Here is a 19,467-nt window from a genome sequence, read left to right as displayed (position 1 = left end):
GGTCCCGCCCGCCCGCGGGCTAGAGCGGCCGGGGCGGTGCGCGGGCGACGCGCAGGGACCGCTGGGAGCGGGGCGGGAGCTCGCGTCCCTCCTTCCCTCCCCGACTGTGCGTCGCGGCTGTCTCGGGTTCCCGGGCCGACATGGGCGCCGCCGCGTGGGCACCGCCGCTGCGCATGTCTTTCCTGCTGCTGCTTCTGCCGCTCCCGGGGATGCCCGCGGGCTCCTGGGACCCGGCCGGTTACCTGCTCTACTGTCCCTGCATGGGTAAGGCCTCCCGAGCCCTCTGCTCAAATGGAGAAACTGAGGCCGGGAGCGGAAAAGCCTCTCTCTCCTCAGATGCGCCCAGAAACACCTTCACAGGTCCAGGAGAGAACCTCAGAGTGGGACGGGGCATGCTCTTCTCCTCTCTGCCCTAGTTGCAAGGGCACAGAGGGGCCAACGTGTCCAACTTTCCATTTGACAGATGAGAAAACTGAGGCTGGGAGAGGTTACGTGACTTGCTCGAGGTCTAAGCCAGCCCAGGGTCCAGTAAATGGAGTTAGTGGGGCAGGACTTGATGTCACTGACCCACGCTGGCTCCTGGTGATTTTTCATTCATTCAGCAAATATTTATAGGGCACCTATTCTGTGCCAGGCCCTGTTCTCTGTGCTGGGAATACCGCAGTGAATAAGATAAACTCCGTGTCCTTGTAGAACCTTCATTTTAGTTGGGGAAGGCAAACAATTGAGAATAAGTAGGCCAGGCGCGGTGGCTCACTTCTGTAATCCCAGCACTTTGAGAGACCGAGGCAGGATCACTTGAAGCCAGGAGCTCGAGATCAGCCTAGGCAACAGTGAAAATACAATCTCAAAAAAAAAACAAACAAACAAACAAACAAACAAACAAAAACAGAGCGTGATATCGTGTGCTTGTAGTCCCAGCTACTTGGGAGGCTGAGGTGGGAGGATCTCTTGAGCCGAGGAATTCGAGGCTGCAGTGAGCTCTGATCGTGCCACCACACTGCCAGCCTGGGTGACAGAGTGAGACCCTGTCCCGAAACAAGCAAACAAACCCAAAAAAGGATAAACATAAAACAATAAGTACATAGTTTCATAGAGGATGATGAATACTAAGGGAAAATAAAGAGAGCAGGGTAAGGGAGAATCTAAAGGCCATGCCAGGTGCACAGTTGAAATGGGTGTGGTGGATCATCATTGTGGAAGTGGATGATCTTAAGGGCCCCAGTGGTTTCCAGACTCCTGATCATGGCTTTCAGGGCCCTGAATGATGTGGCCTCCACTGGCCATCTCCACAACTCCCTTCTCTGCTGATCCTCCAGCTGCTGCCACACTTATCTCCTTTGCGTTCCTCACACATGCTCAGGTCTTCCCGTCTGCATTGCTGCAGGTAGCAGTCCGTATGCCTGGAATCCTCTCCTCCATTTCTGCCTGACCAGCTGTTTCCCATCCTTTAGATCTCAGCCTAAATGTCACCAGAAAGGATTTCACTGACCTCTACCCAAGTAATCTCCTCATTACCCTATCACCAAACTTTTTTCATCTCTTTCTGGCAATTATCAACATTTTTCATGTATTTGTTTACATGTTTAGTGTCTCTGCAGTGAACTGTGAGTGCCTTAGGGGCAGAGACCTTGTCCTTCTTGTTCATTCCTGTATCCCAGCACCTAGCACAGAGTCTGGCACATTGTGGCCTCTCAATCATATTTGTGAAATGAATGAACAGGTGCCATGCTGGGATTAACAAAAGGAATCACACAGGGTCCTTGCTTCTGAGGCATTCACAGGCTGAGGAATCAGACAGTACGAAGGCCAGGAAGTGAGCAAAGATATTTGAGGAAAATTGAAGAACTGAAGTAACTCAGAGCCAAGGTGGGAGGTAAAGGAGAGAGAGTGAGTATGGCAGGGGATTGGTGAAAGGAGCCTAGTGAATGAGGCATTCGAGTTGCCCCTCCATGTGCAGGTGAATGGAGATGGAGGTAGAAGCTCTTCTGGCTGAGGGACAGCAAGATCAGAGGCATTGGGTGGGGATGGGAATTGTAGAGCATGTTGGGGAAACAGCAAGAAACCTGGAGTGGCAGAAGCAGTTGTTGCAGGACCTGAAGAGCCTTGGATATCAGACCCAAGAGTCCAGACTTGTTCTTATGCTGCCAGCTCCCCTATTTCTCCTTGGTATCCCTGACTTTCTACCCCTGGCTCCACAACCTTTCTGAGCCCTGCATGCTCTATGCCCTCCATGCCCCAGGCCTCACCTCACCCGCAATGTACCATTTCCAGGGCGTTTTGGGAACCAGGCCGATCACTTCTTGGGCTCTCTGGCATTTGCAAAGCTGCTAAACCGTACCTTGGGTGTCCCTCCTTGGATTGAGTACCAGCATCACAAGCCTCCCTTCACCAACGTGAGTATTTCCCACTGACCTTGGCCCTTCTCCGCCCTTCCTCAGTCTTGCTTACTTACACTTAACCCTCAAGTCCTCTGGGCTTTACCTCCCACTCCTCTGAGATTGCCCTACCTCCAGCCAGAACTGTCTTCACTGCAATAACAATGCCTAACATTTATTTATCCAGCACCTGTTGTGTGCGGCTGCATGAGAATTAGCTCATTTCACCCTCATCACTTGCCTGTGAGGAAACCGGGGTTTACAGAGGTTAGATAACTTGCCCAAGATCACACAGCCTGTGAGTAGGAGAGCTGGAATTCAAAGCTGTCTTTGTCCACTCCAGAGCCTGTGACTTGAACCTAAAGCCTCCATTGCCTTCCCTGATTGGTCCTACCCTCTGTGCATTCCCTTGGCCAAGGGTGGCGGATGCTATTATCAATTTTAAAGGAGACATGCAGGCGCAGGTTATTTAATGACATGTCCAAGGCCACAACCCAGGTAGTCTGGCTTCAGTGCTGCCTCTCACCCCATCAAGGAGCTCCCTTGTCATGCGATGCTCACCGGCCGTCAGTTCCTTATTCTTTGTGTCTTCCAGTGACCCTGTGTCTTTGTTCGTATTGTATCTCCCGGAGCCTGGCAGTAGGAACTTAATTAGTATTTGATGAATTGACTTAATAATTTTTCAATACACATCAGAAATAATACTTAGTGTGAACAAAACACTTAATTTCATTCCTACAACCTTTTCTCTGCATAGATTTTACTTTTTTGTTTGCATGCCAGTATTTACAGAGGTTTTGAACAGCAGTCAAAAGCCAGAGTACCAGAGATCATAGTCTGACTTGGGTTCTTACTAGTTGCATGGCCTGGACAGGGTACTTTACCTCTTTGTGCCTCAGTTTCCTCATTTTAAAAGTAAGCTGGTAATGATTCTTGTTACCCTCTTGTGGTAAGGACTGAATGTGTCAGTGACAGTAACACACCTTCAGTGTTGTCGTATGCCGCCTCCCTCTTAGAATCAACTGAGCTCATCAACGTACAGATCCTAGAGTCCTCAGTTAATGGAAACCATTGATATTCTGATAATTTCGCACTCACTATTTTTTTTTTTTTTTCTTGAGATGGAGTCTTGCTCTCTTGCCAGGCTGGAGTGCAGTGGCACGATCTCAGCTCACTGCATCCTCCGCCTCCCGGGTTCAAGCGATTCTCCCCGCCTCAGCCTCCCGATTAGCTGGGACTACAGGCGCACCACCACGCCCAGCTAATTTTTGTATTTTTAGTAGAGACAGGGTTTCACCATGTTGGCCAGGATGGTCTCGATCTCTTGACCTCATGATCTGCCTGCCTTGGCCTCCCAAAGTGCTGGGATTATAGTCATAAGCCACTGCGCCTGGCCTCACACTCACTATTACAGTGTAGACATTGTCCATCCATCTCCCTCTGGCTTGCTTGCCTCTGTCTCCTTGCCTTCTCAGCCAGTTGTCTTTCCGAGTCCCCACTTCCTTGCTTTCTGTGGCTTACTAACCTGCTCCAACAAGGCTCTTCTTCGCCACTGTTAGCATTCTCACTGAGGTCACCAGTGACCTCCAAATTGGCAGGGGTTATTTCCCAGTCTTTCTCTCACCTGACCTCCCACTGGCCCTTGATCCTGTGAGCCTCTCCTTCCTGAACTTCCCTGTTCCAAGACACCACCTGTCCCTGCTACAATCTAACCTCTCAGCATTTTCCTCTTTACACTGTATCAGGGGCTCCTTTCTCTCCACTCACTGTTTAGATGTTAGTGTTTCTCCTCTTTCTGTTTGCTTATTAGCTATGTGACCTCAGATGTTATCTAGATTCTGTATGCTTGGGTTTCTTCATAAGTAACCTGGAGATGGTTATATTCCTACCTCTTAGGATTAAATGTGCAAATCTATGTAAAGTGATGAGTGCAGTACCTGGCACTGTGTCAACATGCAATAAATATTAGTTGCTATTATTACCATTACTTGCTTTGCTATAAATATCTGTTGACTCCTGTGGCTTTTACTCTTCTCCGTATACCTCCCAAATTTATCTGTGGCCCAGACTCAGACTCCCCCCTGATTACAGGCCTGTGTTTCTTTTTTCCTTTTTTTTTTTGAGACAAGGTCTCACTGTTGCCCAGGGTGAAGTGCAGTGGCATGATCATTGCTCACTGCAGCCTCCATCTCCTCAAGCAGTCCTTCCACCTCTGCCTCCAAGTAGCTGGGATTACAGGCACCCACCACCACACCCGGCTAATTCTTGGACTTTTAGTAAGGACAAAGTCTCGCTGTGTTTCCCAGGCTGGTCTCAAACTCCTGAGTCTAAGCAGTCCTCCTGCCTCAACCTCCCAAAGTGCTAGGATTACAGACATGAACCACCACACCCTATAGAAATTTTTTTGGTTTTGTTTGTTTTTCATTTTTGATGAAGAGTCTCGCTCTGTCACCTAGGGTGAAGTGCAGTGGCACAGTCTTGGCTCACTGCACCCTCTGCCTCCCGGGTTCAAGTGATTTTTGTGCCTCTACTCCCGAGTAGCTGGGACTACAGGCATGTGCCACCACACCCGGCCAATTTTTTGTATTTTTAGTAAAGACGAGGTTTCGCCATGTTGGCCAGGTTGGTCTCGAACTCCTGGCCTCAAGTATTCTACCTGCCTTGGCCTTGCAAAGTTCTAGGATTACAGGCAAAAGCCACTGCACCCAGCCAGAAATTTTTTTTTTTTTTCCGAGACAGAGTTTTGCTCTTGTCACCCAGGCTGGAGTGCAGTGGCACGATCTTGGCTCACTGCAACCTCCACCTCCTAGGTTAAAGCGATTCTACTGCCTCAGATCTCCCAAGTAGCTGGGATTACAGGCGCCCACCACCACGCCTAGCTAATTTTTGTATTTTTAGTAGAGATAGGGTTTCACCATGTTGTCCAGAGTGGTCTCCAACTCCTGACCTCAGGCGATCCACCCACCTCAGCCTCCCAAAGTACTGGGATTATAGGTGAGAGCAACCGCACCCAGCCAGAAATTTTTTTAAATCTAGAAAAATACGCCAGGCACAGTGGGAGGTGGGCAAATCACTTGAGATCAGAAGTTCAAGACCAGCCTGGCCAACATGGTGAAACCCCGTCTCTGCTAAAAAGTTAGGTGGTCGTCGTGGCGCCCATCTGTAATCCCAGCTATTCAGGAGGCTGAGGCAGAAGAATCGCTTGAACCCAGGAGGCGAAGTTTGCAGTGAGCCGAGATTGCATCACTGCACTCTAAGCTGGGAGACAGAGCAAGACTCCATCTCAAAAAAAAAAAAAAAAAAAAAAAAAGTAGAAAAATATAAAGATGAGGCCGGGTGCAGTGGTTCACACCTGTAATCCCAGCACTTTGGGAGACCGAGGTGGACAGATCACGAGGTCAGGAGTTTGAGACCAGCCTGGCCAATATGGTGAAACCCCATCTCTACTACAGATACAAAAAATTAGCCGGGCGTGGTGGTACGTGCCTGCAATCCCAGCTACTCGGGAGGCTGAGGCAGGAGAATCGCTTGAACCTGGGAGGCGGAGGTTGCAGTGAGCTGAGCTCACGCCATTGCACTCCAGCCTGGGTGACAGGGTGAGACTGCATCTCAAAAAAAAAAGAAAATTACACGGATGAATACAACCACCAACCATATATCCACCATTAGAAGTGATAATTGTTAACACTTTCTCATCTTTGTTTCATCTTCTCTTTTTGTTAATAAAAGAAATAAAGCGTTACAGATAAAGTTGGTAAAAGATGAAGTCTCTTTTTGGCTCCTGGGGCTAGCCCTGTTCCCTTAACAAGTGTTGTGGATATAGTGTATTTGGTGTGACTCCTTTGATGTTCCTTCCTATACTTTGATTGTGGCACTGAGCATCCTGGTACTGATCTCCAGGTCCAAAGTGCAAGAACTTCTGTACTTCTCTAGAGCAAATAGTTAGAAGAGGAAGGTACATGAAAAAAACAAATTTTTTTTTTTTTTTTTTTGAGACAGAGTCTCACTCTGTGGCCCAGGCTAGAGTACAGTGGCACAGTCACACATCACTGAAGCCTCAACCTCTTGGATGCAAGAAATCCTTCCATCTCAGCCTCCCTAGTAGCTGGGACTACAGGTGTGCACCACCATGCCCAGCTAATTTTTTTTTATTTTTTGTAGCGACAGAGTCTCGCTATGTTGTCTAGGCTGGTCTTGAACTCCTGGCCTCAAGTGATCCTTCCACCTCGGCCTCCCAAAGTGCTGAGATTACAGATATGAGCTACCACACCTGGCCAAAAGGAGCATTTTAAATTCTATTAGATACTCACCGATCGGATCCCAAACTGGTTGCTCCAAAATGTAGACTTCTGCTACCAGCCATGTACAAGAGTGCCCCTTTCCGCACAAGTTAAGCTTTTCAGTTTTTGCTAGTCTCATGAGTGAGAAGTAATTGATGCCTTGTTATAATTGTAATTTGCTTTTTCCTAATTACTAATGAGGTTAGACATCTTCTGAGTGTGTTGGCTATTTGGGTTTCCTTTGCTGTGAATTGTTTACCCCTAACCTTTGCCTGTGTTTTATCTTGGCATCATTTGTCTTTTTTTGTTGTAGATCAGCAGGTGTTTTTTAACACAAGGGATGTTATTGTTTGTTCTTTAGTTTGCAGACTCTCCTCCTAGCCTGTCTCTATCCTAGCTTTGGTGTCTTTTGTTGAAAACTTTTAATTGTCATGTAGTCTGAACTGTCTTGGTCTTGGAGGGTTTTGGTTTTTTTGAGGCGGAGTCTTGCTCTGTCGTCCAAGCTGGAGTGCAGTGGCACAATCTTGGCTCACTGCAAGCAACCCCCACCTCCCGGGTTCAAGCAGTTCTCCTACCTCAGTCTCCCCAGTAGCTGGAACTACAGGTGCTCGCTACCACGCCCAGCTAATTTTCTTGTATTTTTAGTAAAGACAGGGTTTCACCATGTTGGCCAGGCTGGTCTCGAACTCCTGACCTCAAGTGATCAGCCCGCCTTGTCCTCCCAAAGTGCTGGGATTACAGGCGTGAGCCACTGCACCTGGCCTGGAGTGTATTGTTTTAATAAATGTCTAAAGTACCCACTGGGGCACTGAGACGGGACCTCTGCTCCTCCTTTTCCTGTAGCTCCATGTGTCCTACCAGAAGTACTTCAAGCTGGAGCCCCTCCAGGCTTACCATCGGGTCATCAGCTTGGAGGATTTCATGGAGAAGCTGGCACCCACCCACTGGCCCCCTGAGAAGCGGGTGGCATACTGCTTTGAGGTGGCAGCCCAGCGAAGCCCAGATAAGAAGACGTGCCCCATGAAGGTGGGTCCTGTGGGTTCGGGGGCCCTTTCTTCCTGTTCCATGTCCTCTAGGTCCCCAAGACTATGTCATGGCAAAATGTGGGGAAAAGCACCAGAAGGACTTAGAGTAGAAAGATGGAGATTTAAGTCCTGTTTCTGGCATTTGTTAGCAAAGTGGCATCACCTTGGGCAGAAGACTTTGCTTCTCTGAACCTTCATTTCTACCTATGAAATAGAGATGCCAGTCCCTGCTCGTCTCACTCTTAAAGTGTCATGAGGGCCAGGTGAAAAAGTGCTTGTAAACTGCAAAGTGCCACATCAGTAATAATAACTAATATTCACGTAGCACTTACTATATATGTCAGGTACTATGCTAAGAGCTTTACATGTATCAATTCATTTAATACACTATTCCATGAGGAAAATACTTATAATATCCCCATTTCATAGAGAGGACATCGAGGATGGCACAGAGAGGGTCAGTGTCTTACCCAGGATCACACAGCAAACAAGTGGTAGAGCTGGGATTCAACCTTAGGTAATTTGGCACCATTGTCTACCCACTTAACTTGAATACTTTCCTGCATCTCAGCAGGTAAAAGAGAGGCTGTCATATCTTATTAGAAGAAATTTATACATTTCTGGCACTTTGGAAATAAGGCAACCCCCAAATATGTCTTTTGGTGTATGTGCTAAAGTCTTGGGAAGGTGGTTGGAAGAACTATGAAATTTGAGAAAGGAGACCTGGCTCACAGCCCCAACAGTGCCCTTACTTGCTGTGTAACCTTGGGTAAGTGTCTGACCCTCAGTAGGCCTTGGTTTCTACCTTGAAAATGAAGGCATTGGATTAGCCAGTCTTGAATGTCTCTTGAAGCTCTAGTCCTTGGTTCAAAATCCAAGGTCTGCTTCTCCCCAGACCCTCATCAGTGCTGTTGGATCAGCAGGATGTGACATGTGAACAGGATAGACTCTCCTGCTGGCATCCAGAATTGAAGCCACGGCACTCTCCTCAGCCCCTGGCCTAGGAATTACAGAGTGACGTTTCTCCAAGGCCATCCTGTGAGAGTGTTTTGGCCTGAGTCAAATCACCCAGCTTCCCCCACCTACACTTCCCTGGCCCCATTCCCCAAATGGCTTTCCCTCCCTATCAGTAAGCCTTCTACCACTCTCTTTCTGCAGGAAGGAAACCCCTTTGGCCCATTCTGGGATCAGTTTCATGTGAGTTTCAACAAGTCGGAGCTTTTTACAGGCATTTCCTTCAGTGCTTCCTACAGAGAACAATGGAGCCAGAGGTACTTGGAGGGGGTAGTGTTTCTGGGTTTAGGGGAGTCGCATGGAGCTCATGAGCATTCAGCACCTTCTGGCACTCTCCCCGTCTTCCCAACTCTGATGTATGAGACCAAAGGTGCAGGTGCTCTGTCTGCTGAACTTGGAATCCTGTGTGATCTGTTCCCATCTCCATGCCTGACACGGTGGAACATTGACCCGCCATGAGGTTGAGAAAGAGTTTATCGGTTGATAAGGGATGTCATAAAAAGAACATTCTGCAGTCACATGAGTCTCAATTTCCTCCTCTAGGCGTAAGAATCACTCCTGTGTTACCTTACTCTTCCCAAGGTGAAACTGGAAGCAGCTTCTAGAGAACAGCTTCAGGTGCAGACCGAGAAATGATGTCATCCTGATAATTACTGGACGTGTTTATTAATTGCACCCCATTAGCCCCTATTTTAAAAAAAAAATAGGTTAGCAGGGCATGGGTACAGGCCATGAAACATTTATAGGGTGTCTGTCACGTGTGAGACATAATAATCAGAGGCCAATGGTGATGTGTGAAAATGCGGATGACCAGCCCTGGTTTTCTAGGAGCTATGGTCTCATAATGACAATAATCAGCATAGTGTACTTGTCCTTAATGTTATAGCGTGGCAGGAAAGATCATGGGCTTAGAAGGCAGACATTGGTTAGGAGGTGCAAGGAACATACTAATTCATGTGTGGTCAAAGCACTTGGCATTTAATAGGCCAAAGGTAAACAGATGTAGAGAAATGAGTCTCACGCCTGTAATTCCAGCACTTTGGGAGGCCAAGGTGGGTGGATCACTTGAGCCTAAGAGATCAAGGCTGCAGTGAGCCATGATGGTACCCCTGCACTCCAGCCCAGGTTACAGAGCAAGGGCCTGTCTCAACAAAACAAAACAAGCACAGGCCAAGGAGTCAGATAGTCCTGAGCCCTGAGCCAGCGCTGATGGTATCTGCCTCATAGTGCGTGAAGTGCATGTCATGCACTAAGCAGCCAGCCAGTGTTGGCTGTCACTGTTATTACTCACATGCTTTATTTTATTTAAGCCTTTGAGATAGTTCATGAAGTGGGTATTATTATCAATTTCCATTTTATAGGTGAGGAAACTGAACCCAGTGAAGTTAAATAACTTCCCAAGGTCATTGAGCTGTTGAGTGGACAGCTCGGGTCTGTTTGTAAATCTTTAATAAATAACAACAGCTAAGATTCATTTAGTGCCTTCTATGTGCCAGACACTGTTCTAAGTCTTCACAGGTATTGACTCACTTAATCTTTCCCTGAGTCTGTGGGTTGTTACTGCCATCTATGCTTTACACTTAGAGAAATTGAAGCAGGAAGGAGTAAGGTCCCTTGCCCAAGGTCATAAAGCTTGAAGTTGCAGAGCTTGGTTTTGAACCCCGGAAGTCTGAATCCAAAGCACCAGTTACTTTATATATTTATATTTGAAATGGGTCTTGCTTGTCTCCCAGGCTGGAGTACAGTAGCATGATCATAACTCACTGTAACCTCAAATCCTTGGGCTCAAGCAATCCTCCCCGCTCAGCCTCCCAAGCAGCTGGGACTGCAGGCATGTGCCACCACGCCTGACGAATATTTTGTTTTGTTTTGTAGAGACAGGGTCTTGCTATGTTGCCCAGGCTGGTCTTAAACTCCTGGCCTCAAGTGATCCTCCCACCTCAGCCTCCCAAAGTGCTGGGATTACAAGCATGAGCTGCTGCGCCCAGTCCCAAAGCACCTGTTCTTAATCACCGTGGATTAAATAGCTGTGCCTTTAACAGCTGCCAGTTCCTTTCTGGGACTTGCCTTTGGACCTAGCTTTGGACCTAGTTCATGTGCTACTGAGGATCCTCAGTCATGGCAGATTTAAATCTTCCTCATTGTTGATCCCAGATAGCACACTCCCATTCTCTGCCTGCATGGTTCTCCCCCATTCACCTCCGAATGACCTGGAGCTATTGCCAGAAGGCAGACCTGCCCTCAAAGGATGGAGATTTGCCCATATTGACAATATGCCAGGAAAAAAAAAAAAAAAGCCACCAACTCTAAAAGCAGCTCCAAAAGCAAATTCCAAAAAGCTAGAAAAAGCACACAATCCTAGTAGGAAGAGACAGGACAATGGTGCATGGGGAGTGTTGTTGAAACACTTGTTTATTGCCCTATAGCTTTGTTTGAGTTCATTGAATTTTAAGAATTACATGAGGGTTTGAAGAAGTTTGTGCCTTACAGCCAAGTTTTTGGGAAAGGAAAATTAGTAGGGAAGATGAGGTCCCTGGAGGGAGTTTGAGTGAGTTGATGGTCCCTTGGCAGCTGCCTGCCTTCCTTCAACATATATTTAAGAAGCACTTCCTGAGTGTCAAGGGCTGGTTTGGAATGCTGGGGATATAGGCCAGAATAAGGACATGAACAAGGCAGGGAATGAACAAGGCCAGAATAAGGCAGATAAGGTCCCTGCCCCAGTGGAACTCATAGTCTAACAGGGGAGATGGCGAATAAACTTTTACATAGGATAGTTCCAGGTGACATGGTGCTTAGAAGGATGTAAACAGGTGGTATGTGATTGGCAGGGCTAAGACCAGAAGGATGAGAAGGAGCCAGTTGTGTCAGAGTTAGAGGAAAAGTAGTTCACAGCAGGAAGTCAGGAGCAAAGACCCTGAGGCAGGAATAAGCTTGGTATGGTGAAGGGGCAGAAAGAAGGCAGTGTGGTATGGAGTGAGTGAGAGAATGGTAGGATGTTGCTCTCATCTATTGCTGCATAATAAATCACTACAAAACTTAGCATAACAACAAGGGTTTTTTTTGGTTTTTTTTGGGTTTTTTTTTGTTTTTTTTGTTTTTTTTGAGACGGAGTCTCGCTCTGTCACCAAGGCTGGAGTGCAGTGGCGCGGTCTCGGCTCACGCCAGCTCCGCCTCCCGGGTTCATGCCATTCTCCTGCCTCAGCCTCCCAAGTAGCTGGGACTACAGGCGCCCGCCACCAGGCCTGGCTAATTTTTTGTATTTTTAGTAGAGATGGGGTTTCACTGTGTTAGCCAGGATGGTCTCGATCTCTTGACCTCGTGATCCACCTGCCTTGGCCTCCCAAAGTGCTGGGATTACAGGCGTGAGCCACCGCGCCCGGCCAACAACAAGTTATTATTATTTCTCATGGGACTGTGGGTTAACCGGGCTTAGCTGGGCAATTCTTTTGGGTTTTCATTTTTCCATTTTCTTATGGAATCCCTGCTGTACACAGTTTAAATTCAGGTTAAACATCTTATTTCTTGGAACGAATAACCTTTATTCTTGCAATGAATAGCCTCAGTAAATGCTTTTCTACTTTCTCTTTGAATTTCTCTAGGTATCTCATAGGTACTTAGGTATCTCATAGAAGTGGAATCATACAATATTTATCTTTTTGTGTCTGGCTTATTTCATGTGACATATTTCATGTGGCAAGATCATCAGTGATGTAGCCTGTATCAAAATTTTAGTCCTTTTAAGGCTGAATAATAGTTCCTTGTATGTATATGCCACATTTGTGTATCTCTTCATCTATTGATGGACACTTGAGTTAGCTGGGCAGTTATTGCTTGTGGTCTCATGTGGCTGCAGTCAGCTGTCAGCCAGGGCTCAAGTTATCCTTTTTTGATAGAGATGGGTGGGGATCATGCTCTGTTGCCCAGGTTGGTCTTGATCTCTTGGCCTCAAGTAATTAACCTGCCTTGGTCTCCCAAAGTGCTGGGATTACATCATGAGCCACCATGCCCATCCAGGGCTCAAGTTATCTGAAGGCTTGACCAAGGCTGCGTGCAATGGCTTACACCTATAATCCCAGCACTTTGGGAGGCTGAGGCGGGTGGATCGCTTGAGCCCAGGAGTTCAAGACCAGCCTGGCCAACATGCCAAAACCCCATCTCTACTAAAAATATAAAAAATTAGCTGGGTGTGGTGGCACACACCTGTAATCCCAGCTACTCAGGAGGCTGAGGCATGAGAATCACTTGAACCTAGGAGGTCGAGGTTGCAGTGAGCCGAGATTGCGCCACCTCATCCCAGCCTGGGCAGCAGAGCGAAACTCTGTCTCAAAAAAAAAAAAAAAAAAGGCTTGACTGAGCTACATATCCAGGAAGTCCCCCTCATGTCTGGTGGGTGATGCTGTTGTCATCTGGGAGCCAAGCTGGGGCCACCAAGAAGCATGTATACACATGACCTCTCCATGTGGTTCGGGCTTCTTACAGCATGGCACCTGTGTTCTGAGAGGGAGCATCCAGGGAGTGAGTGTCCCAAGAGACAGGAAATAGAAACTGCGGGCTCCCTAACAACTGAATCTGGAAACCGGCACAGTGTCACTTCTGTTGGGTGCTATTGGGAGGAGGCAGAGCCCACCTAATGGGAAGGGGTTCAAAGACTTGACCACTTTTAATCTGCCACACAGGAAAAGAGATCAGAGAGGTGGGCAGGGATCAAAACATGCGGATTTATAGGCCCTGTGAGGCAATCTGCTAAGAAGCCTGTGAATGATTAGTAGGGATGAATTTGAATGTGTATGAACATTTAACACTAAACATTTCTTAAGATACAGGATACTTCCTTGCTATGCAGATTTGTCCTTGGGGAGGAGAGAAGAATGGAACCAGAGAGTGAAGCTCTTCCCAGGCTTGCTGTGCTAAGATTAGGCAGTTGCTCCCCTTCTCTGGCCTCAATGCCCCATCTATAAAATGAAGGGGATGGGCAAGATGAGTGGGTTTGAAACTATCTTCAGAGTTTTCAGGAAGTGCTTGTCAGGCATGGTGGCTCACAGCTGTAATCCTAAGGGATTACAGAGAGGCCAAGGCAGGTGATCGCTTGAGTCCAGGAGTTCAAGACCAGCCTGGGCAACGTAGGGGGACCCCATCTCTACAAAAACCAGAAAAAATTAGCCAGGCATGGTGGCGCACACCTGTAGTTCCAGTTACTTGGGAGGCTGAGGTGGGAGGATCAGGTGAGCCTGAGGAAGTCATGACTGCAGTAAGCCCATGATCTGTCCACTGCACTACAGCCTGGGCAACAGATTGAGACCATCTTAAAAAGAAAAAAAGTGCCTCTAGGGCCTTTATGGAGGGCAGCAGTAGGGGACCAAGTTCCAGGGGCTCAATTCCTCCTCCCTATTGCCTTCAACCAATAATTCTTAAATATATCAGGGCTCTCAGTAAGGCAGAAGAAGTTTGTAGGCCACAAGTCTAAGTGTGTCAGACTTAAGTTAGGCTACAGGTAGCTGGAAGCCCGAAATAAGAGCAGATTGATAGGGTTTATTGTTTTCTTAAGTGAAAGAAGAACTGGGTATGCAGTCCAGAGCTGGATGCCAGCTCCATAGTGTCATCAAGAATCCAGCTGGGTGCAGTGGCTCACACCTGTAATCCCAGCACTTTGGGAGGCAGAGGCAGGCGGATTACTTGAGGTCAGGAGTTCAAGACCAGCCTGGCCAACATGGTGAAACCCCGTCTCTACCAAAAATACCAAAAAAAATTAGCCGCGCATGGTGGCACACACCTGTAATCCCAGCTACTCAGGAGGCCAAGGTAGGAGAATCACTTGAACCCGGGAGGTGGAGGTTGCAGTGAGCAGAGATCCCGCCACTGCACTCTAGCTTGGGTGACAGAGTGAGACTTCGCCTCAAAAAAAAAAGAAAAAGAATCAGGCTTCCACTTCTTTGTTCAGCCATCCAGTATTAGCTTTTGCATCACCTCATGGGCCAAGATGGCAGCTGAAGCTCCAGCCATCACATCCCAACTGGAGGAACAAAAGTTACAAAAGGGCATATCCTCCCTTTTTAAGAAGCCTTCCCGGAAGTCCATTATAACCTTTCTACTTAAATCTCATTGGCTAGTACGAGGGCACATGGGCCATACCTAGCTGCCAGAAGTACTTAGAAATGTCTTTCTTTTTCTTCCCCCCCCACGCCCGGGGTATGTTTGGCTGATAAGAAGTGTCTTTATTTTAGGCTGCCATGTATCCAGCTGAAAACTGGGTTCTAGGGAAAGAGGATAAGAGGTATTTCTTCTTTATGACGTGATTTCTGAGGATCCTTCTAGCTCTGCTCGTTCTGAGCCTGTGAATAGCCTTGCACAGCTCTAATTCAGCTGACGCTTACTGCACATTGACTATTAGAAGGCAATGCACCATCGTGCCAAACCATTCTCAGGTATAATGGTCCAGGTATTTGAGCGCATGGCTTGTCATTCTCCCAGGCTGCCACTTCCCTGTGGGAACCAGAATGAGACTGGAAGAGTGAGAGGGAGACAGCCATGCAGAGAGCTGGAGGGAAAGGCAGTCCTTCATGGCAGGGACATCCAGAACAAGGCCCTGCCTTGTTCATGTCCCTGGGTCTTCTGTACTCAATATGGGTTTCATCCACTGGTGGTCCCACAGATACATACTGGACACATAAATGGATGCTGTATACAGGGAAGTCCCAGTTTGTTGGAGAATCTCAGCAGCACAGGCATGGTGGTGAAGAACCCCAGAGGTTCACTGGGCCCAGCAGCAGGAAAGCCAGCTGACTTCAGCTGGATAACAATAGGCAAAGGGCCTGACCAATGGTGAGCAGTCGCCAGGCAGGTGTTGCTGGTCAAGATTTTCTTTCCAGCCAAGAACCCTATTCCCCTGCTTTCTTTCCAGACAGCACTGTCTTACCTCACCAAGAGTAAGTGAGCAGATCAGCCTTAGCCTCTCGCTGCTTGTTGGGTCTGAGCTGATGTTGTTCCACTGGGACAGCTCTTTGCTGGTCCAGATCCAGGTAGAGGGGACACACATTCCAAGTCTGGAATTCACCGAAGGTCGGCTGCAAGTGCTTTCCAAGAGGTCTGGGGGTGGCAGGGGGCTGCAGATCCTGGTTTTATCCTGATGTTCCAGCCCCACTGGGAGATCTACTCTGGCTTTCCTTTGAAAATCCTTTTGAGGTAGCATCTGAAAGATTAGCCGAAGACCTGGCCCATAGTAGGTACTCAGGTAATATGAATTCCTTCCTTCTCTAACCCCTGACAGCCTCATCTGGTCTTTCTGGTGAGGTCCCCAAATCTTTCTCATTTATTCTAAAAATATTTATCGTGTCTACCATGTGATAAGGTCCATGCTGGGGCTGGGAATCAGAAGATTAAGCCACAGACTCAGCTCATTGTCAGGGGTGGGGGAGATGGGAGTGAGGGGTAGTAGTTAAGAACATAGGATCTGGAGCACACTGCCTGGATTTAAATCCCGGCTCCACCAATTCCTAGCTGTGCAACCTTGGGCACGTTACTTAACCTCTGTGCCTCAGTTTCTTTACCTGTAAAATGAGAATGACAGTAATACTTCCCTCACAGAGCTCTTGTGAAAATCAAATGACTTAATATACATAAGCAATCGGAGCATTGCCTATCACATAATGAGGCCCAATATACAATTAACAGTTATGTACATATAAACAAAACTGGAGTCTAGGCCAGGCTCGGTGGCTCATGCCTGTAATCCCAGCACTTTGGGAGGCCGAGTTGGGTGGATCATCTGAGGTCAGGAGTTTGAGACCAGCCTGGGCAACATGGCGAAAACCCGTCTCTACTAAAAATACAAAAATTAGCCGGGCATGGTGGCACGTGCCTGTAATCCCAGCTACTCAGGAGGCTGAGGTAAGAGAATCGCTTGAACCTGGGAGGCGGAGGTTGCAGTGAACCAAGATCACGCCACTGCACTCCAGCCTGGGCGACAGAGCAAGACTCTATCTCAAAAAAAAAGAAAAACTAGAGTCTAGCAAGGTAAGTGTCACATAGCTGGACCATCAAGGAACACTTTCTTGTCACTGGTCCAAGGCCTGTGTAAGTGACACAGGCCTTGGATAGTGTATGTGGGAGCAATGGCAAACAGGCTGCTTGGGTCCCCAGCCTCACCAGCTGACAGTTCCATGGGCAGGGAAAATGGCTGCAGGGCATATCATTGTGCAGAAGGCAGCAAGAGAAGTGGGACAGGGAACACTCCCTAAGGAGGTGAGGCTTGGGAATTGCGACTGATCTTGGAGGTGTGGAAGGTGTTTGCTGAGCAAGCAGTCTGTGTTGGGTGTGGAGAATGAGTGGCATGTCTGTCACAGCACTGTTGTGTGAGGGAAAGATTGAAACGACCCCACTGTCTAGCAAGAGGGAAATAGGTAGGTAAATTGCAGTTTATTTGTACAAAATGGAAAACTTTTAGAGAAGCTAATACAACCACATGATCCACATGATCAACATGGCCAAGTCTCTGAAACATAAAGTTAAATTTTTAAAAAGTTGATTAGATTTATATGTAACCTTTAACTAGGTTACATGCAATGTGATGAGGATAAGAGCTAGAATTCTTTGAGAGCTTTCTGTGTGCCAAGGTACTGTTCTAAATGCTTTGCTTTGATTAATACATTAATCCTCTCAGTAGCCCTATAAATGGATATATTAATTAGCTTGGCTGTACTATTCATTTAACTACATACATGTAGATCAAAATATCATATTGTATGTCGTAAATATATACAACCTTTTTTTATTTTTTATTTTTATTATTTTTTGAGATGGAGTCTTGCTCTGTTGCCCAGGCTGGAGTGCAGTGGCACGATCTCGGCTCACTGCAAGCTCTGCCTCACGGGTTCGCCATTCTGCCTCAGCCTCCCAAGTAGCTGGGATTACAGGTGCCTGCTACCACGTGTGGCTAATTTTTTGTATTTTTAGTAGAGACGGGGTTTCACCATGTTAGCCAGGATGGTCTCGATCTCCCGACTTCGTGATCTACCTACCTTGGCCTCCCAAAGTGCTAGGATTACAGGCGTGAGCCACCGTGCCCAGTCAACTTTTTTTTATTTTTTTTGAGACAAGGTCTCACCCTCTCACCCTGGCTAGAGTGCAGTGGCAAGATCATGGCTCACTGCAGCCTCAACCTTCCAGGCTCAAGCGATTTTCCCATGTAGCCTCCTAGGTAGCTGAGACCACAGGCACACACCACAACACTCGGCTAATTTTTTGATATTTTTGGATAGATAGGGTGTTGCCATGTTACCTAGGCTGGTCTTGAACTCCGGGGCTCAAGTGATCTGCCCACCTCAGCCTCCCAAAGTGCTGGGATTACAGGAGTGCCATCACACCCAACCACAATTTAAAAAAAAAAAAAAAAAAAGAAGTTTTATGATGTGGGAACTGTTATCTCTATTATGTGGATGAGGAACTAAGGCACGTAGTGGTAAAGTCACCTGCCCAAGTTAGCTAGTGGCTTAGTCAACATTGGAACAAAGCATTCTGGCTTAACCTACATTCTTCATCATTCCACTCCATAGAAAGCATGCAGAAGAATGCTCCCCTCCTTTTTGATGTCTATAGTAAAAGTGTAATCATACATTAAAACACATTACCCTCTGGGAGGGATGATGGCAGGATGAGCTTGTATTTAGGTGTGTGTTTTTTGTTTTGTTTTGTTTTGTTTTTTAAACCTGAAACCAAAGTTTCTGCTGATTTGGGTCATGGGTATATAAATTATTAAATTATTTTCTGTATTTGCCTGCATGGTTTGAAATATTTCATAGTTTTTATTTGAAATTTTCATTGAGGTCATTGTACATTTACATGCAGTTGTAAGAAATAAGACAGCAACCTCCCATGTACCCTTTACCCAATTTCCCCCAATGGTAACATTTTGCAAAACTAGAGTACAGTATCACAACCAGGATATTGACATTGATACAATTTATCCATCTTACTCAGTTTTCTTGTACTTACTTCTGAGTGTGTGAGTGCATGCCTGTGTGTGTGTCTGTGTGTGTGTGTGTGTGTGTATTTCTGTGCAGTTTTATCGTGTGTGGGTTTATGTATCCACTACCATAGTTAATACACTGAATGGTTCCATTATCACAAGGATCCTTGTGTTGCCAGTTTATAACCACACCCACCTCCCTAAACATGTACACCCCATTCCTAACCTCTGCCAACCACTAATCTCTTCTCCATGCTATTGTTTTAAAATGTTTATATAAATGGAACCATACAATACATAACCTTTGAGATTGCCCACCCTCCCTGACCCAAGGATAATTCCCTTGACATCATCCAAATTGTTGCCTGTGTTGATACTGTGTTCCTTTTTTTGGTGAGGTTCATATTCCATGATACAGAGGTACTGCGGTTTGTTTAACCGTTTACTTGTGAGTGATGTCTGGGTTGTTTCCAGTTGGGGGCTATTTTATGAAAAAAGCTGCAAGGGACGTTGGTGTATAGGCTTGTGTGAACATAAGTTTTCATTTTTCTTGAATAAATGCCTAAGACTACAATTGCTGGGTCGTGTAACTGCATGCCTAACTGCCAAACTGTTTTCCAGAATGGCTGTTCCCATTTCATACTTTTAAGGAAAGGATTTTGGCTGGCAGAAGGCACTTCTCCCCTCCAGCTGGAGGGAAGAAGTATACAGAGATCTAGAACTTGAAAGTACATTGTGAACATGGAACAGCAAGGGGTTTCATGTTGCTGAGAGGTAGTCTGGGTTTAGCTGAAGAGGGAACACAGGTT

The 19,467-nt window shown here is 46.9% G+C and overlaps 1 protein-coding gene across 11 annotated transcripts in view; it reads left to right on the top strand.

Moving 5' to 3' along the window:
- The first annotated feature begins 14 nt into the window (after window positions 1-14).
- POFUT1 (protein O-fucosyltransferase 1) overlaps window positions 15-19,467 on the top strand; it is a 68,046-nt gene continuing 48,593 nt past the window's right edge. For 3 of the 11 annotated variants that reach the window (XM_055265749.2, XM_063633785.1, XM_063633784.1), the window contains exons 1-4: window positions 75-264; window positions 2,275-2,396; window positions 7,502-7,684; window positions 8,842-8,954. In XM_055265749.2, coding sequence (XP_055121724.2) covers window positions 141-264; window positions 2,275-2,396; window positions 7,502-7,684; window positions 8,842-8,954 — 542 coding nt within the window. In that variant the 5' untranslated portion in view covers window positions 75-140. Of the gene's footprint in view, window positions 265-2,274; window positions 2,397-7,501; window positions 7,685-8,841; window positions 8,955-9,240; window positions 11,752-19,467 lie in introns of those variants that run through there. The other 8 variants (XM_055265746.2, XM_055265751.2, XM_055265750.2 and 5 more) reach the window with 5 other exon arrangements.

This window comes from Symphalangus syndactylus, chromosome 24 (assembly GCF_028878055.3).
Source record: "Symphalangus syndactylus isolate Jambi chromosome 24, NHGRI_mSymSyn1-v2.1_pri, whole genome shotgun sequence".
Classification (NCBI taxonomy): Eukaryota; Metazoa; Chordata; class Mammalia; order Primates; family Hylobatidae; genus Symphalangus; species Symphalangus syndactylus.
This window is presented reverse-complemented; position numbering and strand designations above follow the sequence as displayed.